Source organism: Bombina bombina, chromosome 4, assembly GCF_027579735.1.
Source record: "Bombina bombina isolate aBomBom1 chromosome 4, aBomBom1.pri, whole genome shotgun sequence".
NCBI lineage: Eukaryota > Metazoa > Chordata > Amphibia > Anura > Bombinatoridae > Bombina > Bombina bombina.
The window spans coordinates 937,316,259-937,338,599 of record NC_069502.1 but is presented as its reverse complement, the minus strand read 5'-3'; the positions used below and the strand labels follow the sequence as shown (position 1 = coordinate 937,338,599).

At 41.8% G+C, this 22,341-nt stretch overlaps 1 protein-coding gene across 3 annotated transcripts in view; it reads right to left on the bottom strand.

Moving 5' to 3' along the window:
- MAP4K3 (mitogen-activated protein kinase kinase kinase kinase 3) overlaps window positions 1-22,341 on the bottom strand; it is a 788,683-nt gene that overhangs the window by 388,539 nt on the left and 377,803 nt on the right. For all 3 annotated transcript variants that reach the window (XM_053711916.1, XM_053711915.1, XM_053711914.1), the window contains exons 4-5: window positions 15,901-15,965; window positions 13,419-13,474 (exon numbers count right to left, since the gene is read on the bottom strand). In XM_053711916.1, coding sequence (XP_053567891.1) covers window positions 13,419-13,474; window positions 15,901-15,965 — 121 coding nt within the window. The remainder of the gene's footprint in view (window positions 1-13,418; window positions 13,475-15,900; window positions 15,966-22,341) is intronic.

Genomic DNA, 22,341 nt, shown 5'->3' with positions numbered 1-22,341 from the left:
CTGCCTAAGGAGAAAACGCGCCAAAAAAGGGACGCACAATACTCCAGTAAGTCACCTGACAGTTCCACACATTGCCAGAGCCTCATCTCGCACATAACGCAGCAATGGCACAATAAACAATATCATGTATAAAAACCCCTGTTAAATAATCCCCTTTCCAGGAATATTAACCCTTGATTCTTTAAAGATAAAAGGCATCACACTGTGACCCTGTCTTCCGTGTTATCATTATGTAATAAAAAATGAAACAATCTTACCAGAATCTACACCGTGGAACAGGAACACGGCCCTTCAAGTGTGACAGTTTAGTAGCCTTGCTCCTGACATAGACTTGAGTGTAAAAAGCAGGCAGTGAAACTCGTCAACGCTGATTTCTTGTGGAGCTGTTAATATGAGTCAGGATGATTTTGCAGAAAGACTCTCCCTGCATCTCCGGACTCTAACTTTTGCCCAGGTTCTCACTGAGAGGCTGACAAGACTACTTAAAACCCCAGTCCCAATGCGAAGAGTACTACCCTCCATAAGAGACTACTCCGATCTTCTGCACTTCTCAGCCGTCCTCCTGTGACAAAAGGCAAAGAATGACTGGGGGATGAGGGAAGTGGGGGAGGTATTTAAGCCTTTGGCTGGGGTGTCTTTGCCTCCTCCTGGTGGCCAGGTTCTTAATTACCAATAGTTATGAATGAAGCCGTGGACTCTCCTCCCCTAATAAATCAATTTTTATTGCACACATTATCATTAAATACATTTATGGTAACTTATGGGATTAATTTGTGCTTTGGATAGCAGAAAATGATATAATATTAGAAAGTATTACACTGCCCCCACCCGGCTACTTTATAATGCCACATAGCTGGCAAAATTTTCTGTGGAAGATAAATATATTTATAACTGGTGTCTGATTTTGAAAAAAGCACTGTATACATAATTTATAAATTATCTGAACTAAAGATACAGCCTAGTGTTAAAATGAAACACTCTTTATGATTAGAACATTTTTTAAACTAATTAATTTCTACAACATGTTTAACCACTGCAAAGTTGTGCTCCTGTGACACTACAGAAGAGGATTTAGCTGGAGAAAAAATAAATGAAGCTCAGGCATACTTCTGCATACTCCAAGCACAGTCTGTATCCTCACCTGGGTATAGGGGTATGTGTTTAGCACCAAGAGAATTTGCTTAAAAATCAAAAATATTTACTAAATCTTCCAAAAAGACCATAATTCAAAAAACAAAATGTATACTTAACTGATAAATGTCTTTCTTTCAAGACATGGAGAGTCAACAACGTCATTCCAATTCCCTTACCCATACTCCCCAGTCATTCAGCAGAAGGGAAATGGAAAAATAAGATAACACAAAGGTGTAGAGGTGCCTGAGGTTTAGTAAAGAATTACTGTCTAATCTTAAGAGTGGGTCGTGGCTCTCCATGTCCGGAAAGAAAGAAATTTATCAGGCAAGCATAAATTTTGTTTTCTTTCCTAAGACATGGAGAGTCCACAACGTCATTCCAATTACTAGTTGGAACCAATACCAAAGCTAGAGTACACAGAATAGGGAGGGAGAACAAGACAGGTAGACCTAAACAGAAGAGGCACCACCACCACCACCACATGAAGAACCTTTCTCCCAAAAGAAGCCGAGGCAAAAGTATCACATTTGTAGAATTTGGAAAAAGGATGCAGAGAGGACCAAGTTGCAGTCTTGCAAATCTGTTCCACAGAAACTTTATTTTTAAAGCCCAAGAAGACGAGACAACCCTAGTGAAATGAGCTGTAAGTCTCTCAGGAGGCTGCTATCTAGTAGTCTCATAAGCAAAACAAATCATACTTCTCAAACAGAGGGAAAGAGAAGTAGAAGTAGCCTTCTGATCCTTACGCTTTCCAGAGAAGCAAACAAACAGGAAAGAAGACTGGCAAAAATTATTAGTAGCCTGTAGGTAGAACTTTAGAGTGCGCACCACATCCAAGTTGTGCAACAGACGTTCCTTATGATAGGAAGGATTAGGACAGACAGAAGGAAAAACTATTTCCTGATAAATATTTCTGTCCGCAACCACCTTAGAGAGAAACCCTAATTTAGTATGAAGGACCGCTTATCCGCATGAAAAATAAGGTAAGGTGAATCACACTGCAAAGCCGAGAGTTCCGAAACTGTCTGAGCAGAAGAGATAGCAATAAGAAACAAAACCTTCCAAGATAACAGCTTAATATCGATGGAATGCATTGGCTCAAACTGAGCCTGATGCAAAACTTTAAGAACAAGGTTAAGGCTCCAAGGAGGAGCAACAGGTCTAAACACAGGACTGATTCTGATCAGGGCCTGACAAAAAAAATGAACATCTGGCACATCCGCCAGACGCTTATGTAAACGAATAGAAATAGAGAGTGCAGAAATCTGACCCTTCAGAGAACTGACTGACAACCCTTTCTCCAGACCTTCCTGGAGAAAAGACAAAATTCTAGGAATCCTGACCCTACTCCAAGATTAGCCCTTTGATTCACACCAATAAAGGTATTTATGCCATACCTTATTGTAAATTTTTGGAGCAACAGGCTTGCGAGCCTGAATCATAGTATCAATGACAGACTCGGAAAACACACCCTTAGCCAGAACTAAGCGTCAAATCTTTAAGCTGTCAGATTCAGAGAAATTAGATTTGGATGGAGGAATGGACCCTGAATAAGAAGGTCCTTCCTCAGAGTTAACATCCAAGGTGGAAGAGATGACATCTTCCCTAGGTCTGCAAACCATGCAGGAGCTATTAGAATTACCGACGCTCTCTCCTGTTTGATACGAGCAATGACTCGTGGAAGGAGCGCAAACGGAGGAAATCGGTATGCTAGACAGAAATCCCAAGGAACCGCCAGATCATCTATCAGAGCGGCCTGCGGATCTCTTGACCTTGAACCGTACCTTGGAAGCTTGGCGTTCTGCCGAGACGCCATCGGATCCAACTCTGGCACCCCCACTTGAGCGTTAACCTGGAGAACACCTCCGAAAGGAGAGCCCACTCCCTGGGATGAAATGTCTGTTTGCACAGGAAATCCGCCTCCCAGTTGTCCATTCCTGGAATGTGGATGGCAGATAGACAACAATTGTGAGCTTCTGCCCACTGAATAATCTGTGCCACCTCCTTCATGGCTAAGGAACTGAGTTCCTCCCTGGTGGTTGATGTAAGCCACTGAGGTGATGTTAAACCGGGCTAAGGCTAATTGAGGCCAAGTCATCAGAGCATTGTAGATCACTCTCAACTCCAAGACGTTTATGGGGAGAGCAGACTTCTACCGAGTCCATAATCCCTGCACCTTTAACGAGTCCCAGACTGCTCCCCAGCCTAGCAGGCTGGCGTTCGTGGTCACAATCACTAAGGAGGGTCTCCGGAAGCATGTGCCCTGAGACAGATGATCCTGATCACCACGAGAGAGTCTCTTGTCAACTGATCCAGATCTATACTCTGAGACAGATCTGAATGATCTCTGTTCCATTCTCTGAGCATGCATAACTGCAGAGCTCTCAAATGGAATCGAGCAAAAGGAATGATGTCTATGGAAGCGACCATCAGACCAATTACCTCCATACACTGAGCCACTGATGTCAGAACAGTAGACTGTAGAGAGAGGCAATAGGAGAGAAGGTTTGATTTTCTGACCTCCGTCAGAAAAATCGTCATAGATAGGAAATCTATGATTGTCCCTAAGAAACAAACCCTTATAGTTGGAACAAGGGAACTCTTCTATGAGAAAATTCTGGAAAAAGTGGCAAGGCCAAACAAAAGAGCGATAAACTGAAAGTGCTTGCCTTGAAAAGTGAATCTCAAGAACTGGTGATGATCCCTGTGGATGGGAACATGAAGATAGACATCCTTCAGGTCTATGATTGTCATGAACTGACCCATTGACAGAGGCAAGGAGAATGACTGGGGGTTATGGGTAAGGGAAGTGACATTTAACAGATTTGCTGTGGTGCTCTTTGTCTCCTCCTGCTGGCCAGGAGTGAATATCCCACTAGTATTTGGAATGACGTTGTGGACTCTCTATGTCTTAGGAAAGAAATAAAAACAAAATTTATGCTTACCTGATAAATTTATTTCTCTTGTGGTGTATCCAGTCCACGGGTTCATCCATTACTTGTGGGATATTCTCCTTCCCAACAGGAAGTTGCAAGAGGAAACCCACAGCAGAGCTGTCTATATAGCTCCTCCCCTAACTGCCACCCCCAGTCATTCGACCGAAGACAAGCAAGAAAAAAGGAGAAACTATAGGGTGCAGTGGTGACTGTAGTTTAAAAATAAAAAACACCTGCCTTAAAATGACAGGGCGGGCCGTGGATTGGATACACCACAAGAGAAATAAATTTATCAGGGAAGCATAAATTTTGTTTTCTCTTGTAAAGGTGTATCCAGTCCACGGGTTCATCCATTACTTGTGGAATACCAATACCAAAGCTTTAGGACACGGATGAAGGGAGGGACAAGGCAGGAACTTAAATGGAAGGCACCACTGCTTGTAAGACCTTTCTCCCAAAAATAGCCTCAGAGGAAGCAAAAGTATCGAATTTGTAGAATTTAGAAAAGGTATGACGCGAAGACCAAGTCGCCGCCTTACAAATCTGTTCAACAGAGGCCTCATGTTTAAAAGCCCATGTGGAAGCTACTGCTCTAGTAGAATGAGCTGTAATTCTTTCAGGAGGCTGCTGGCCAGCAGTCTCATAAGCTAAGCGGATTATGCTTCTTAGCCAAAAAGAAAGAGAAGTTGCTGAAGCCTTTTGGACTCTCCTCTGTCCAGAGTAGACAACAAACAAAGCAGATGTTTGACGAAAATCCTTCGTAGCTTGTAAATAAAACTTTAAAGCACGAACCACATCAAGATTGTGTAATAGTGGTTCCTTCTTTGAAGAAGGATTAGAACAAAATGAAGGAACAACAATCTCGTGATTGATATTCTTATTAGATACCACCTTAGGAAGAAACCCAGGTTTGGTAGGTAAAACTACCTTATCTGCATGGAAAATCAGATAAGGGGAATCATACTGTAAAGCAGATAACTCCGAAACTCTTCGAGCTGAGGAGATAGCTACTAAAAACAGAACTTTCCAAGATAAAAGTTTAATATCTATGGAATGCAAAGGTTCAAACGGAACCCCTTGAAGAACTTTAAGAACTAAATTTAAACTCTATGGCGGAGCGACAGGTTTAAACACAGGCTTGATTCTAACTAAAGCCTGACAAAACGCCTGAACGTCTGGAACCTCAGCCAGACGTTTGTGCAAAAGAATAGACAGAGCAGAAATCTGTCCCTTTAAGGAACTAGCTGACAATCCCATCTACAATCCTTCTTAGATAAAGGATAATATCCTAGGAATCCTGACCTTACTCCATGAGTAACCCTTGGATTCACACCAATGAAGATATTTACACCATATCTTATGATAGATTTTCCTGGCGACAAGCTTTCGAGCCTGAACTTAGGTATCAATGACCGAAACCACGCTTTGATAAAATCAAGCGTTCAATCTCCAAGCAGTCAGACGCAGAAAAATTAGATTTGGATGTTTGAAGGGACCTTGAAGTAGAAGGTCCTGCCTAAGCGGCAGAGTCCATGGTGGAAAGGATGACATGTCCACCAGATCTGCATACCAAGTCCTGTGTGGCCACCTTGGAGCTATCAAAATCACCGAAGCTCTCTCCTGCTTGATCTTGGCAATCAGACAAGGGAGCAGAGGAAATGGTGGAAACACATAAGCCAGGCTGAAGGACCAGGGCGCTACTAGAGCATATATCAGCGCTGCCTGGGGATCCCTTGACCTGGACCCGTAACAAGGAAGCTTGGCGTTCTGACGAGACGCCATGAGATCCAGTTCTGGTGTGCCCCATAGTTAAATCAGCTGGGCAAATACCTCCGGATGGAGCTCCCACTCCCCCGGATGAAAAGTCTGCCGTCTTAGAAAATCCGCCTCCCAGTTCACTACTCCTGGGATATGGATAGCTGAGAGATGGCAAGAGTGAACCTCTGCCCATAGAATTATCTTTGAAACCTCCAACATTGCCAGGGGGCTCCTTGTTCCCCCCTGATGGTTGATATAGGCTACAGTCGTGATGTTGTCCGACTGAAATCTGATGAACCTGACCGCAGCTAGCTGAGGCCAAGCCTGAAGAGCATTGAATAACGCTCTTAGTTCCAGAATGTTTATCGGAAGGAGGGCTTCCTCCTGAGTCCACGAACCCTGAACCTTCAGGGAGTTCAAGACTGCACCCCAGCCCAGAAGGCTGGCATCTGTCGCCACTATAGTCCATTCTGGCCTGCAGAAACTCATTCCCCTGGACAGATGGACCCGAGATAGCCACCAGAGAAGAGAATCCCTGGTCTCTTGATCCAGATTTATCCGAGGAGACAAATCTGTGTAGTCCCCATTCCACTGAGCATGCAAAGTTGCAGTGGTCTGAGATGTAGGCGGGCAAACGGAACTATGTCCATTGCCGGTACCATTAGGCCGATTACTTCCATACACTGAGCCACTGATGGCCGAGAAGTAGAATGAAGAGCACGACAGGAGAAGTTTTGACAACCTGACCTCTGTCAGAAAAATTTTCATTTCTACTGAATCTATCAGAGTTCCTAGGAAGGAAACTCTTGTGAGAGGGGAGAGAGAACTCTTTTCTTCGTTCATCTTCCACCCGTGAGACCTCAGGAATGCCAGAACAATGTCCGTATGGGACTTGGCGATTTGAAAAGTCGACGCCTGTATCAGAATGTCGTCTAGGTAAGGAGCCACCACTTTGCCTCGTGGCCTTAGAACCGCCAGTAGGGACCCTAGAACCTTCGTAAAGGTTCTTGGTGCCATGGCTAACCCGAAGGGAAGAGCCACAAACTGGTAATGCCTGTCTAGGAACCTGGGGAGCTGATGATGATCTCTGTGTATCGGAATGTGGAGATAAGCATCCTTTAAGTCCACGGTAGTCATATATTAACCCTCCTGGATCATAGGTAGGATGGTTCGAATAGTCTCCATCTTGAAGGATGGGAGCCTGAGAAATTTGTTTAGGATCGAGATCCGAGATTGGTCTGAAAGTTCTCTCTTTTTTGGGAACTATAAACAGATTTGAATAGAAGCCCTGCCCCTGTTCCTCCCTTGGAACTGGGTGGATCATTCCCATAACGAGTAGGTCTTGAACGCAACGTAAGAATGCCTCTCTCTTTATCTGGTTTGCAGATAATTGTGAGACATGAAATCTCCCCTTTAGAGATGAAGCTTTGAAGTCCAGAAGATATCCCTGGGAAACAATCTCCAGAGCCCAGGGATCCTGGACGTCTCTTGCCCAAGCCTGGGTGAAGAGAGAAAGTCTGCCCCCAACTAGATCCGGTCCCGGATCGGGGGCTACTCCTTTATGCTGTCTTAGAGGCAGCAGCAGGTGTTTTGGCCTGCTTCCCCTTGTTCCAAGCCTGGTTAGGTCTCCAGACTGGTTTGGACTGGGCAAAATTTCCCTCTTGTTTTGCAAGCTGTGCCACTCTTGAAGTTTCGAAAGGAACGAAAATTAGTCTGTTTGGTCCTTAATTTGTTGGACCTATCCTGAGGAAGGGCGTGACCTTTTCCTCCAGTAATATCAGAAATGATCTCCTTCAGTCCAGGCCCGAATAGGGTCTGCCCTTTGAAGGGGATCTTGAGAAGCTTAGACTTTGAAGTAACGTCAGCTGACCAGGATTTAAGCCATAGCGCCCTACGCGCCTGAACGGCAAAACCTGAATTCTTAGCCGTTAGCTTGGTTAAATGAAAAACGGTGTCAGAAATAAAGGAATTAGCTAACTTAAGAGCTTTAATCCTGTCTAGAATATCATCTAACGGGGTCTCCACCTGTAGAGCCTCCTCAAGAGACTCGAACCAGAAAGCCGCTGCAGCAGTGACTGGGGCAATGCATGCAAGAGGCTGGAGAATAAAACCTTGTTGTATAAAGATTTTCTTAAGGAAACCCTCTAATTTTTTATCCATTGGATCTAGGAAAGCACAACTGTCCTCGACGGGGATAGTTGTACGCTTAGCTAGGGTAGAGACTGCTCCCTCCACCTTAGGGACCGTCTGCCACGAGTCCCGTGTAGCGGCATCTATGGGAAACATCTTTTTAAAAGCAGGAGGGGGAGAGAATGGTACACCTGGTCTATCCCATTCCTTAGTAATAATTTCTGAAAACCTCTTAGGGACTGGAAAAACGTCAGTGTAAACAGGCACTGCAAAGTATTTGTCCATTTTACACAATTTCTCTGGGACTACAATGGGGTCACAGTGATCCAGAGTCGCTAAAACCTCCCTGAGCAACAAGCGGAGGTGTTCAAGCTTAAATTTAAACGCTGTCATTTCAGAGTCAGACTGGAATAACGCCTTCTCTGAATCAGAAATGTCACCCACAGATAGAAGCTCTCCTGCTTCGGCTTCTGCATATTGTGAGGGTATATCAGACATAGCTACTAAAGCGTCAGAAAGCTCTGTATTTGTTCTAGCCCCAGAGCTGTCTCGCTTTCCTTGTAACCCTGGCAGTTTGGACAATACCTCTGTGAGGGTATTAGTCATAACCACCGCCATGTCTTGTAAGGTAAACGCGTTGGACGCGCCAGATGTACTTGGCGTCACTTGAGCGGGAGATATAGGTTCTGACACATGGGGAGAGCTAGGTGGTTTAACCTCCCTTTTGTCAGTCTGAGAAATCTCTGGTGATAAATCTTTAAATGCCATAATATGGTCCTTATAACTTATAGAAATATCAGTACATTTGGTACACATTCTAAGAGGGGGTTCCACAATGGCTTCTAAACATAATGAACAAGGAGTTTCCTCTATGTCAGACATGTTTAACAGACTAGTAATGAGACCAGCAAGCTTGGAAAACACTTTAATAAATGTGAAACAGCAATTAAACAAAAACGGTACTGTGCCTTTAAGAGAAAAAAACTACCACATAAACTGCAAAACAGTGTTAAAAAGTAGTAAACTTTACAAGATTTTTACAGTGTGTATAAGGGACTAAAACAGCATTGCACCCACTTGCAAATGGATGATTAACCCCTTAGGCCCCAAACCGGATTTGAAAACCGTTAATAAACAGTCAAACACACTGCCACAGCTCTGCTGTGGCTCCTACCTGCCCTTAAACACGATTTTTGCAGGAAAAAAAAACCCTCTATAGTGGTCCTAGATGCCAGAGGACTCCTTTAGGGAAGCTGGATGTCTCAGTCTGAATATCAACTGCGCATTGAGAGCGCGAAAATAGGCCCCTCCCACCACGCACTCGATGTCAGAGGGCCTTTAAAAAGTACTCCTAGGAGTAATCTGACTAGCCATGTGGAAAACTAGGCCCCAAATAAAGATTTATCACCCTCAGAGAAAAAACGTTTTTTCTATAAACCATGCAAACGTTTTGACACTAAGTAATATGAGTATTAACATGAATATTACCCTTTCTTGTAAGCATGAACACAGTCGTTAAATCACTGCATCAGGCTTACCTCAAATATGGAATATGTATATAGAGGCGCTGGTCTTGGATCCTTCTGTGTGTTGTAGTGCACACTGAAGAAAGAAACTTGGCTTGTGATTCGCAGGAGTTAACAACAAAATAATGTGCAGTATACTTACTCCTAAAATTTCAGAGTTCAGCCTCTTCATAAGGATCTATTATCCTGATTTTCCCATATTGTGCTTTAGTATCTGCAGACAATGGAAATTACACTGCAGGTGATTGTATCTCATAAAATTATATAAAGTGCAGTATACTCACTCCAAGTAATTCGGAATCCGGCTCTTCAAAAGTGGTTGGTAACTTAGAAATACTTCCAAAAAGGCTCCTTATAAAGAGGCTGAACTCTGAAATTTTCGGAGTAAGTATACTGCACATTATTTTGTTGTTAACTCCTGCGAATCACAAGCCAAGTTTCTTTCTTCAGTGTGCACTACAACACACAGAAGGATCCAAGACCAGCGCCTCTATATACATATTCCATATTCTACTCACAGTCCTTTTGGGAGAGACTGTTAGAAGGCTGCGGTCACCTAAGAGGGGAGTATTGTGCTCTATTCTAGACATTCTGTACATTTTGTTGTCAACATCTAACATATCTGTATAGTATTTGAATTTACCTCAAATATACAAGGCTCTGTCAGCATTTTCTAGACCTTATCTCTCTAGAAATAAATATACTGAACATACCTCAAAGCAGGTAATCTGCAAACCGTCCCCCCAACTGAAGTTTTCTTTCCATACTCTTCAGTTATGTGTGAGAACAGCAATGGACCTTAGTTACAAACCGCTAAGATCATCAACCTCCAGGCAGATTCTTCTTCTAATTTCTGCCTGAGAGTAAAACAGTACAACGCCGGTACAGTTTAAAAAAAACAAACTCTTGATTGAAGGTAAAAACTACACTAAGTCACCACATCTCTCTTATACTTCCTATCTTGTCGAGAGTTGCAAGAGAATGACTGGGGGTGGCAGTTAGGGGAGGAGCTATATAGACAGCTCTGCTGTGGGTGTCCTCTTGCAACTTCCTGTTGGGAAGGAGAATATCCCACAAGTAATGGATGAACCCGTGGACTGGATACACCTTTACAAGAGAAAACAACTTTATGCTGGACACTCTTCTAAATGGTACGGCAATTTACATTTCACCTATATTTTTTTTATGTGCATCTAAGCAGGGGTCAAGCAGAGCGGGAACGCATGGGAACAGAGTTCCTGTACTATTTTTGCAGGAGGAACTAAGTTCCCTCTGGACAGAGAACAGAAATGCTACAGTAAACACTGCTGCTGCTGGAGGCAGTAGCCACTGTAGCACATACTGGTTAGAGGGATAAGAAGATCCTCTAGTAATGGGCAGTAACACTTCCTACAATACACTAAATGCAAGCCTGTCAGCGCTCCTGCTGTGTGATCAACCCGCAATGTGTGTAACACATGGTGCTTACACTTCTGTGTGGCTTGATCTGGGGTTATTTAGCTCCCCTCAGCAGAAATAGTACTACTGCACCTTAAAGGGATACTAACCCCAATTTTTTTTCTTTCATGATTCAGATAGAGCATGCAATTTTAAGCAACTTTCTAATTTACTCCTATTATTAATTTCTCTTTGTTCTCTTGTTATCTTGATTTGAAAAAACAGTAATAAAAGGTTAGGAGCTGGCCCATTTTTAGTTCAGCACCTCGGTAGCGCTTGCTGATTGGTTTGCTACATTTAGCCACAAATCAGCAAGTGCTACCCAGGTGCTGAACAAAAAATGGTCCGGCTCTAAAGCTTACAGTACTGCTTTTTCAAATCAAGATAACATGAAAACAAAGAAAAATTTATAATAGCAGTAAATTGGAAAGGTGCTTAAAATCTCGTGCTCTATCTGAATCATGAAAGAAAAAAATTGGGTTTAGCATCCCTTTAAGTGGGTGAGACTCTGTGACAGAGGAGGATTCTCAGGCAGCCATTTAACCATGCATTGGATTTAATTTGCTTTCATTAACTAAAGTCTATAGATTATATACATATAAATACAGTGTGTTTAAGTGTATGTGTGTATATATATATATATATATATAAAATATTAATTGTGAAGTATTATTAAAATTCAGACTAAACTTTGTTCATAGACTGCAAAAATTATGTTGCTTGCTGATTGGTGGGTACATTTAGTCACCAATCAGCAAGCGTAACTCAGGTGCTGAACCAAAAAGGGCCAGCTCGGCTCCTCTTGTTGAGTCCCAGTTTTGTAGGACTTGACCCCTGCACCTAAGTATTATTAAAATTCAGACTAAACTTTGTTCATAGACTGCAAAAATTATGTTGCACATTGTAACATAGGAAATGGAGATGTTTTAATCATGTTTAAAGAGAAATGTATATATACACTATGAATAGAGAATTATTCATTTGCATTAAATAGACATTAATCACCTGTAACTTTTGTGTTAAGATTGTGTTTGCCCCATGCTCCCTAAAAAAGACCAACAAGCAAGTACTATAACCTAGGTTACTTCAAATAGCGCAGCCTTTTGAAGAAATCCTAGTTTACAGAAATTGCATTTCGGCCTCTCATGGAAATGTGGGGAAAGCACAAAGTTTACACAATTGCAAGCAGTATTTAATGAACCTTTAAGTGAAACAGATTTTGCTACATTCATAAAGTTATAATACATATGAAGCTGATTATGCAACATGTTTACAACAAATGACTGATAAACAGCAGAAAAACGTTAATTAACACCTACTGCAGTTCAATATTAAAGTATAAATCAGGAAACATCAGTAGCCTCCCTACAGTCAGGTGATCATTTCAGTTGATATATACTGTATGCTCCATGCATTTAAGAGCTTAGGTCTGCCACTTACACCTCTGGAATGATTCTGCTTGATACAATATTAAAATATAAATATATATATAACAATTTTAAGTATTGCTCAGTGTTCTCCCCAGGACATTTTTAATGAGCACACCACCTGTCTGATTTAACTGACAACCCAGCTAAAATTTTGGCCAATATTAAAGGGATACTAAACCCAATTTTTTTATTATTCAGATAGAGCATGCAATTGTAAGCAACTTTCTAATTTACTCCTATTATGAATTTTTCTTCATTCTCTTGCTTTCTTTAGATGAAAAAGCAGGAATCTAAGCTAAGGAGCCGGCCCATTTTTTGGGCCAGCATCCTGGATAGTGCTTGCCGATTGGTGGGTACATTTAGTCACCAATCAGCAAGCGTAACCCAGGTGCTGAACCAAAAAGCACCGGTTCCTTAGCTTAGATTCCTGCTTTTCCAAATAAAGATAGCAAGAGAATAATGAAAAAATTATAATAGGAGTAAATTAGAAAGTTGCTTAAAATTGCATGATCTATCTGAATCATGAAAGAAAAAATTTGGTCTTAGTATCCCTTAAAGCTAAAATTAGCCGATATTAAGATTTTTCAATGTTTATTGCAGAAATTATCATTAGGAAATTTAGGTTAAATTATGCAATTAATTTGCACTTTGGATAGCAGAGAATGTTATAATACTAGAAAGTATTATATTGCCCCCACATGGCTACTTTATAATGCCACCTGGCTGGAAAAAAAATTCTGTGGAGAATTTTGTAGCTGTAATAATAAAAGGTACATGAAACCATAAAGCAACGTAAAAGTGTATACCAAGGACAAACCAAGGAAGAACGTCCTAAACAAATGGTTTATTCGTTAAAAAAAAAAAGAGGCCCTGTAGTACAAAAGGTCACCAGTGGGCTGAGAGCAGGTTCCATGGCCTCGTCTTCAAGCAATGACAGGATGCAATTTGCTGTAGAACACTGCTGTTTAACACAATGTTCTGCTCAGACTAAATTCCTGGGACAGTTATTACTCCAAGGTTAAGCTTGACTCACATAAAACAAATCAGAAAATTGATAGTTGAAGTACCTGCAGTGTTTCCCTGGAAACATAAGCAATCTGTTGTTCTGACAGAGGCCCCGTAACTGTGAGGGAAAAGGGAAAAACACACATTTTATCAGCTACAGAATGCAAAGTAAATTATGTCTCTTAAAGGGACATTAAAGTATTTTTTTTTCTTTATTACAAAAATGTATTCACATTGTAATATTGATAGCAAACTTTGTACAGTTTTGAAGACCCCAGACACACCCCTTTAAAACCGTGGATGTTGTTCATCTTATCTCCTTTGCTGTAGCCAATTAGGGACAGGTATATATATATATATATATATATATATATATATATATATATATATATATATATATATATATATATATATATGAGCTCCTGAACATATAAACCAATCACGGTGCAACATGAAGGAGGGTCAAGGTTTATATACTTTTTAATGTACTACAGACTATCTGGGGGTATGGGAAAAACTACCATTGGCCACAGGTATAAAGCAGGCAAAATAAATCCAGACATTGCATAAATTGAATTACAGCAACAGATTTTTGTAACTGTGCGTAGATGATGATTTTATGAGGAAACATTTATGTTTAACTTTAATGTCCCTATAAGCAGGTAGTTTTGTGGTTGGCAGTTTCACGGATATTAATGACAACAGAGCTAAAGAAATTAACAAAAACAGACCACTGATCAGAGAAGAATAATTTACAAAACTTACTGCACAAATTCACGCAACAAATTGAATACCAGCTGTACCAAACACGACTAGGGCATGAAATTATTAACAAAATGGGGGAGGGAAAGCTTTCTACACTCAGAATAAGTGGAGAGTTATCTATTCTTGAGCAGTGTTTCCAAAACGAATTCAGTCACAGAAGCCTCTAAGGAAATCATACATTTCAAAAGGACACAAAGCTCAAAATTGAAATGCACATAAATGTATATTAATTATGAATAGAAGCATTTTTACAATACACATACATTGGCAAAAATGCCTCTAGTAAAATGTATCACTGTTTCGGTCTTACTGGGCGCACTGAGCATATGTATATATGATCCGTTTTCCACACCTGCTCAGATAGCATATATTGTGTGGTTGATTACGCTATTTGCACCACAGAAGGTGCAGTACACTTTAAAAGCTATAACTGATTTTGTGGGACAACTTTTCAGCTGGATCATTAAAAGTTATTTCACATTCAGAAATTATAGCAAAATCCTATTGAAGAACACACATTTCTCAATGCCTTAAAAAAATAATCAACAAGATGGGCCCATCTTAATCCCTTTAATCTCAAAATGCAAAATCAGGGCACTACAGAACATAGCTTTAATCAGACTGGAACCAAAATTAGCAGAGATGCCACCATGACGAAATAAGAAGCCTATTAACCCCTTTGAATAAGCAATAAAGCTTATTCACAACACTCGCCACACTAAGAATAACTGCATAAAAACATCTTAATCTGAAACCAAAGCCGGAATGTCTAAAATGCTTTTTCCCCCACATTCTAGTTCACCAACACACCATAACAATCACATACCCTGACAACCTTATGCCAGTGTTTATTCAGAATATATGTGGAGAGATAGATAGAGATAGAGAGAGAGAGAGAGAGAGAGAGAGAGAGAGATAGAGATAGAGAGAGAGATAGAGACAGAGAGAGAGAGGGAGAGAGAGAGATGGAGAGAGAGATAGAGAGAGAGACAGATAGAGACAGATAGAGACAGATAGAGATAGATAAAGAGAGAGAGAGAGAGAGAGAGAGAGAGAGAGAGAGAAAATCTGCAGGCAAAGGAAGGCACTCTCCGGATTTGAGTCAAAATATTCTTTACTTAAGTGACATTTCGGTGTTTTACCACCAGAGTGCCTTCCTTTGCCTGTAGTTTTGTATGAATTTTTATTGTGCACCCCGGTCATGATGGGATCACCCTGAGTGCTACGCCTTGCATGCTCTATTTTATTTAGAGAGAGAGAGAGATGTGTGTGTGTGTGTGTATTAGATATATATTTATATAAATAAAGGGTGCAACATTATGCCTGAGTTGTATAACAGATAAGAATTCACTTGAACAAAAATAACAACCAATCAATAAATAAATCTAAAACAAATAAATCTATAATTAAGAAGAAATCTAAGTAGGAATTAAAAGGGTGATAAATAGGATCTAATGCAGATTATATATATATATATATATATATATATATATATATATATATATATATATATATATATATATATATATATTCTGATACAAAGTAATTATGCAAGAATCAGATGATCCACACTAAGGGTTAAACATGAAGCAATTTGTGACTGAAGATAAAATATTCTTTGGGGTGAGATGCCAATGCTGCTCTGCCCAGCTTACAATACACAGACATCAGTGCAGGAATGCAGCTGTCTTTCTGCATAAATTAAATGGCTGAGCAAACATCATAGCTAAGTGAATCTGGTGTACTGAGGTTTCTGATGAACCCTGCTGGGTGACTTACCATGGTATATATCTTGTAATGAGCCTCCACCACAAAATTCCATGCAGATCCAGAGCTTATCTCGCCTAGACATAAAAAAAAAAAAAACAAGAGTTATAGCGACAAACAACTGTATTATTAGTGGATAATTTGGATAACTAATATAAATGCACCTTGTTCTGTTGGATTTCTGTAGGTACTAAAACAATTTTAAAGGACATAAAAGTATAAAAAGATGAGTTTACCTTGTCAGGTTGAAAAACAGAGGACCCGACTCACCAGAATACAAAAGTTATACTATGCAAACAACCTTCTCTGACCTTACTCCTTGTTGCAACACGGATTCCTTCGGCTCGGCGTTCTCACAGCCGTTTCCAGCCTTCTGACGTATTGTGGTTATTGTGTTGCGGATTCTTAGCCAATCTAAAAGTCAGATTCCTGGCCAATCCAGGGTTCAGATTCCCGGCACTTCTAGTACGGATCCTCAAGTAAAGACAACACTTTAGTTGTTCCTTAATGTTGTTGAATTCCTTTTAGGCAATCGTGAAAAAATGTCACTAGTATTCAGAAATCCCAACAGAGTATTATGTCCAAATAATGGGTCAAATGAAGTGCTAGCCAGCGTGTACACAGGACTAATAATCTACGCGTTTCAGCACGTAGCTTTTTTTCAAGATAAGACTGTGTACTTCCTTTAACCCTTATATACTCTATTTCTTAAAGGGGTAGATTTTTTATATCCTTTGTATCTTTAACAATTAAGTTATTCCACCTCTTATCACTGTGACATGTTTATCCCATGCAAATCTTGACAGGATTTCTTTAAGAATTCTTTTCACTTAGAAAGTTCATTTTATGGGAGCAGTATTTTTGATAATCCTTGAAGAACTCATATTGTATTAAGTAATCCTCTAACACAAACTAATGTAATGGTTTGCACATAATTTAGTAATTAAAATTAATTCATAAAATATTAATAACAAAATCTTTAGAAATATAATTGAAAATATAATAAAATTTCAGTAACAATATCTAAAAATATCTAAAAAATATCTAACTGAAACTGCACAGATCCACACTACACCACTATAGACTGCTGAGCAGCGGGACATCCTTCCTGAATCAACCTTTCTGAACAAAGAGATCCCAAGGATCCAACTCCCCCAAAGATTTCAGAAAAAAGGCCTCACAAGGGACCCTAAAGTGCATGCGAGCGTTCAAGGAGCAACCGTCGCCCTGGAGACAACAGCAACCTTCTGCAAGCTAGGTAGCGAAGCTAAGCTTAGATCAAAATAGCTGACCAACCGAAACCCACCCCTACACAAGAAAAAGTGAAGGACCACCAGGCACACTTGAGAAAAGCGACCAGACCCCGGGAAAGAACCCCAGAGACCTGAGGACACAATCCCTAAGGGCAAGCCCACAGGCATCAGATATAAAATATTAAGTAATCACAGCTGAGTACAAACTCCAGAAGTGCAGCTTGCTAGACGGAGAAGCTAACCACTAGGCCACCTAGGCTCAAGGTTTCCCAACAGCAAATCTTTTGCTACTAGACAGCAAAGCTAATCCAAGAGAGTCCCTCAGAAAAACACGAGAAAGGGAGCACGTGTCCCCCGGACACCCAACCAATCCACAAAAGATTGTACAGGTGTTGAGTGACCAGCGCAAATCCTAGGACAGAAAGGAATACAGACCTCCCAGAACCCCACAAAAAGGGTCAAGACTGAGAGCAACCGCTCGAGCCCCCTTAACAAAAGCGGCAAGGCGACCAACAAGCTCAACTCATGCGCCGTGATAAAGTCTGCAGAATGCAGAGACAAAGGCTATCTCAACGATGACAAGCACCTCGAACAAAAACCCACAAGACATACTGCGAAAAACATTATTAAGGTTAAAAAAATAAAAATAATAATAATATAAATTCAATACTCTCCAATATAAAATAAATTTGCTGTATTTGCATTTCCCCACCTTTTTGTAGAAATCATAATTTATGCTTACCTGATAAATTTATTTCTCTTGTAGTGTATCCAGTCCACGGATCATCCATTACTTGTGGGATATTCTCCTTCCCAACAGGAAGTTGCAAGAGGATCACCCACAGCAGAGCTGCTATATAGCTCCTCCCCTCACTGCCATATCCAGTCATTCGACCGAAACAAGACGAGAAAGGAGAAACCATAGGGTGCAGTGGTGACTGTAGTTTAATTAAAATTTAGACCTGCCTTAAAAGGACAGGGCGGGCCATGGACTGGATACACTACAAGAGAAATAAATTTATCAGGTAAGCATAAATTATGTTTTCTCTTGTTAAGTGTATCCAGTCCACAGACCATCCATTACTTGTGGGATACCAATACCAAAGCTAAAGTACACGGATGATGGGAGGGACAAGGCAGGAACTTAAATGGAAGGAACCACTGCCTGTAGAACCTTTCTCCCAAAAACAGCCTCCGAAGAAGCAAAAGTGTCAAATTTGTAAAATTTTGAAAAGGTGTGAAGCGAAGACCAAGTCGCAGCCTTGCAAATCTGTTCAACAGAGGCCTCATTTTTAAAGGCCCAGGTGGAAGCCACAGCTCTAGTAGAATGAGCTGTAATCCTTTCAGGTGGCTGCTGTCCAGCAGTCTCATAGGCTAAGCATATTATGCTCCGAAGCCAAAAGAATAGAGAGGTTGCCGAAGCTTTTTGACCTCTCCTCTGTCCAGAGTAAACGACAAACAGGGCAGATGTTTGACGAAAATCTTTAATAGCCTTTAAGTAAAACTTCAAGGCACGGACTACGTCCAGATTATGCAAAAGACGTTCCTTCTTTGAAGAAGGATTAGGACACAATGATGGAACAACAATCTCTTGATTGATATTCCTGTTAGAAACCACCTTAGGTAAAAACCCAGGTTTGGTACGCAGAACTACCATCAAAAACAGAACTTTCCAAGATAAAATTTTAATATCAATGGAATGAAGGGGTTCAAACGGAACTCCCTGAAGAACTTTAAGAACCAAATTTAAGCTCCACGGGGGAGCAACAGTTTTAAACACAGGCTTAATCCTAACCAAAGCCTGACAAAATGCCTGGACGTCTGGAACTTCTGCCAGACGCTTGTGCAAAAGAATAGACAGAGCAGAGATCTGTCCTTTTAAAGAACTAGCTGATAAGCCTTTGTCCAAACCCTCTTGGAGAAAGGACAATATCCTAGGAATCCTAACCTTACTCCATGAGTAACTCTTGGATTCACACCAATAAAGATATTTACGCCATATCTTAAAGTAGATTTTCCTGGTGACAGGCTTCCGAGCCTGTATTAAGGTATCAATGACTGACTCGGAGAAGCCACGCCTTGATAGAATCAAGCGTTCAATCTCCATGCAGTCAGTCTCAGAGAAATTAGATTTGGATGATTGAAAGGACCTTGCATTAGAAGGTCCTGCCTCAGAGGCAGAGTCCATGGTGGAAGAGATGACATGTCCACTAGGTCTGCATACCAGGTCCTGCGTGGCGCTATCAGAATCACCAATGCTCTCTCCTGCTTGATTTTGGCAATCAGTCGAGGGAGCAGAGGAACCGGTGGAAACACATAGGCCAGGTTGAAGAACCAATGAGCTGCTAGAGCATCTATCAGCGTTGCTCCCGGGTCCCTGGACCTGGATCCGTAACAAGGAAGCTTGGCGTTCTAGCGAGACGCCATGAGATCCAGTTCTGGTTTGCCCCAACGATGGACCAGTTGAGCAAACACCTCCGGATGGAGTTCCCACTCCCCCGGATGAAAAGTCTGACGACTTAAAAAATCCGCCTCCCAGTTCTCTACGCCTGGGATGTGGATCGCTGACAGGTGGCAAGAGTGAGACTCTGCCCAGCGAATTATCTTTGAGACTTCTAACATCGCTAGGGAACTCCTGGTTCCCCCTTGATGGTTGATGTAAGCCACAGTTGTGATGTTGTCTGACTGAAATCTGATGAACCTCAGGGTTGCTAACTGAGGCCAAGCTAGAAGAGCATTGAATATTGCTCTTAACTCCAGAATATTTATTGGGAGGAGTTTCTCCTCCTGAGTCCACGATCCCTGAGCCTTCAGGGAGTTCCAGACTGCGCCCCAACCTAGAAGGCTGGCATCTGTTGTTACAATCGTCCAATCTGGCCTGCGAAAGGTCATACCCTTGGACAGATGGACCCAAGAAAGCCACCAGAGAAGAGAATCTCTGGTCTCTTGATCCAGACTTAGTAGAGGGGACAAATCTGAGTAATCCCCATTCCACTGACTTAGCATGCATAATTGCAGCGGTCTGAGATGCAGGAGCACAAATGGCACTATGTCCATTGCCGCTACCATTAAGCCGATTACTTCCATGCACTGAGCCACTGACGGGCGTGGAATGGAATGAAGGACACGGCAAGCATTTAGAAGTTTTGATAACCTGGACTCCGTCAGGTAAATTTTCATCTCTACAGAATCTATAAGAGTCCCTAGGAAGGAGACTCTTGTGAGTGGTGATAGAGAACTCTTTTCCACGTTCACTTTCCACCCATGCGACCTCAGAAATGCCAGAACTATCTCTGTATGAGACTTGGCAATTTGAAAGCTTGACACCTGTATCAGGATGTCGTCTAGATACGGAGCCACCGCTATGCCTCGCGGTCTTAGAACCGCCAGAAGTGAGCCCAGAACCTTTGTAAAAATTCTCGGGGCAGTGGCCAACCCGAAGGGAAGAGCTACAAATTGGTAATGCCTGTCTAGAAAGGCAAACCTTAGGAACCGATGATGATCTTTGTGAATCGGTATGTGAAGGTAGACATCCTTTAAGTCCACTGTGGTCATGTACTGACCCTCTTGGATCATGGGTAGCATGGTCCGAATAGTTTCCATTTTGAATGATGGAACTCTGAGGAATTGGTTTAAGATCTTTAGATCCAAGATTGGTCTGAAGGTTCCCTCTTTCTTGGGAACCACAAACATATTTGAATAAAATCCCTGTCCTTGTTCCGTCCGCGGAACTGGATGGATCACTCCCATTACTAGGAGGTCTTGCACACAGCTTAGGAATGCCTCTTTCTTTATCTGGTTTGCTGATAACCTTGAAAGATGAAATCTCCCTTGTGGAGGAGAAGCTTTGAAGTCCAGAAGATATCCCTGAGATATGATCTCCAACGCCCAGGGATCCTGAACATCTCTTGCCCACGCCTGGGCGAAGAGAGAAAGTCTGCCCCCCACTAGATCCGTTTCCGGATAGGGGGCCGTTCCTTCATGCTGTCTTGGGGGCAGCAGCAGGCTTTCTGGCCTGCTTGCCCTTGTTCCAGGACTGGTTAGGTTTCCAGGCCTGTCTGGAATGAGCAACAGTTCCCTCTTGTTTTGAAGCGGAGGAAGTTGATGCTGCTCCTGCCTTGAAATTTCGAAAAGGCACGAAAATTAGACTGTTTGGCCTTTGATTTGGCCCTGTCCTGAGGAAGGGTATGACCCTTGCCTCCAGTAATGTCAGCAATAATTTCCTTCAAGCCAGGCCCGAATAAGGTCTGCCCCTTGAAAGGAATGTTGAGTAATTTAGACTTTGAAGTCACGTCAGCTGACCAGGATTTAAGCCATAGCGCCCTACGCGCCTGGATGGCGAATCCGGAATTCTTAGCCGTTAGTTTAGTCAAATGAACAATGGCATCAGAAACAAATGAGTTAGCTAGCTTAAGCGTTCTAAGCTTGTCAATAATTTCATTCAATGGAGCTGTCTGGATGGCCTCTTCCAGGGCCTCAAACCAGAATGCCGCCGCAGCAGTGACAGGCGCAATGCATGCAAGGGGCTGTAAAATAAAACCTTGTTGAATAAACATTTTCTTAAGGTAACCCTCCAATTTTTTATCCATTGGATCTGAAAAAGCACAACTGTCCTCAACCGGGATAGTGGTACGCTTTGCTAAAGTAGAAACGGCTCCCTCCACTTTAGGGACCGTCTGCCATAAGTCCCGTGTAGTGGCGTCTATTGGAAACATTTTTCTAAATATAGGAGGTGGGGAAAAGGGCACACCGGGTCTATCCCACTCCTTGCTAATAATTTCTGTAAGCCTTTTAGGTATAGGAAAAACGTCAGTACACACCGGCACCGCATAGTATCTATGCAGCCTACACAATTTCTCTGAAATTGCAACTGTGTTACAGTCTCAAGCTTAAATTTAAAATTAGAAATCTCTGAATCAGGTTTCCCTGAGTTAGAGATGTCACCCACAGACTGAAGCTCTCCGTCTTCATGTTCTGCATACTGTGACGCAGTATCAGACATGGCTCTAACAGCATTTGCGCACTCTGTATCTCTCCTAACCCCAGAGCTATCGCGCTTGCCTCTTAATTCAGGCAATCTAGATAATACCTCTGACAGGGTATTATTCATGATTGCAGCCATGTCCTGCAAGGTAATCGCTATGGGCGTCCCTGATGTAATTGGCGCCATATTAGTGTGCGTCCCCTGAGCGGGAGGCGA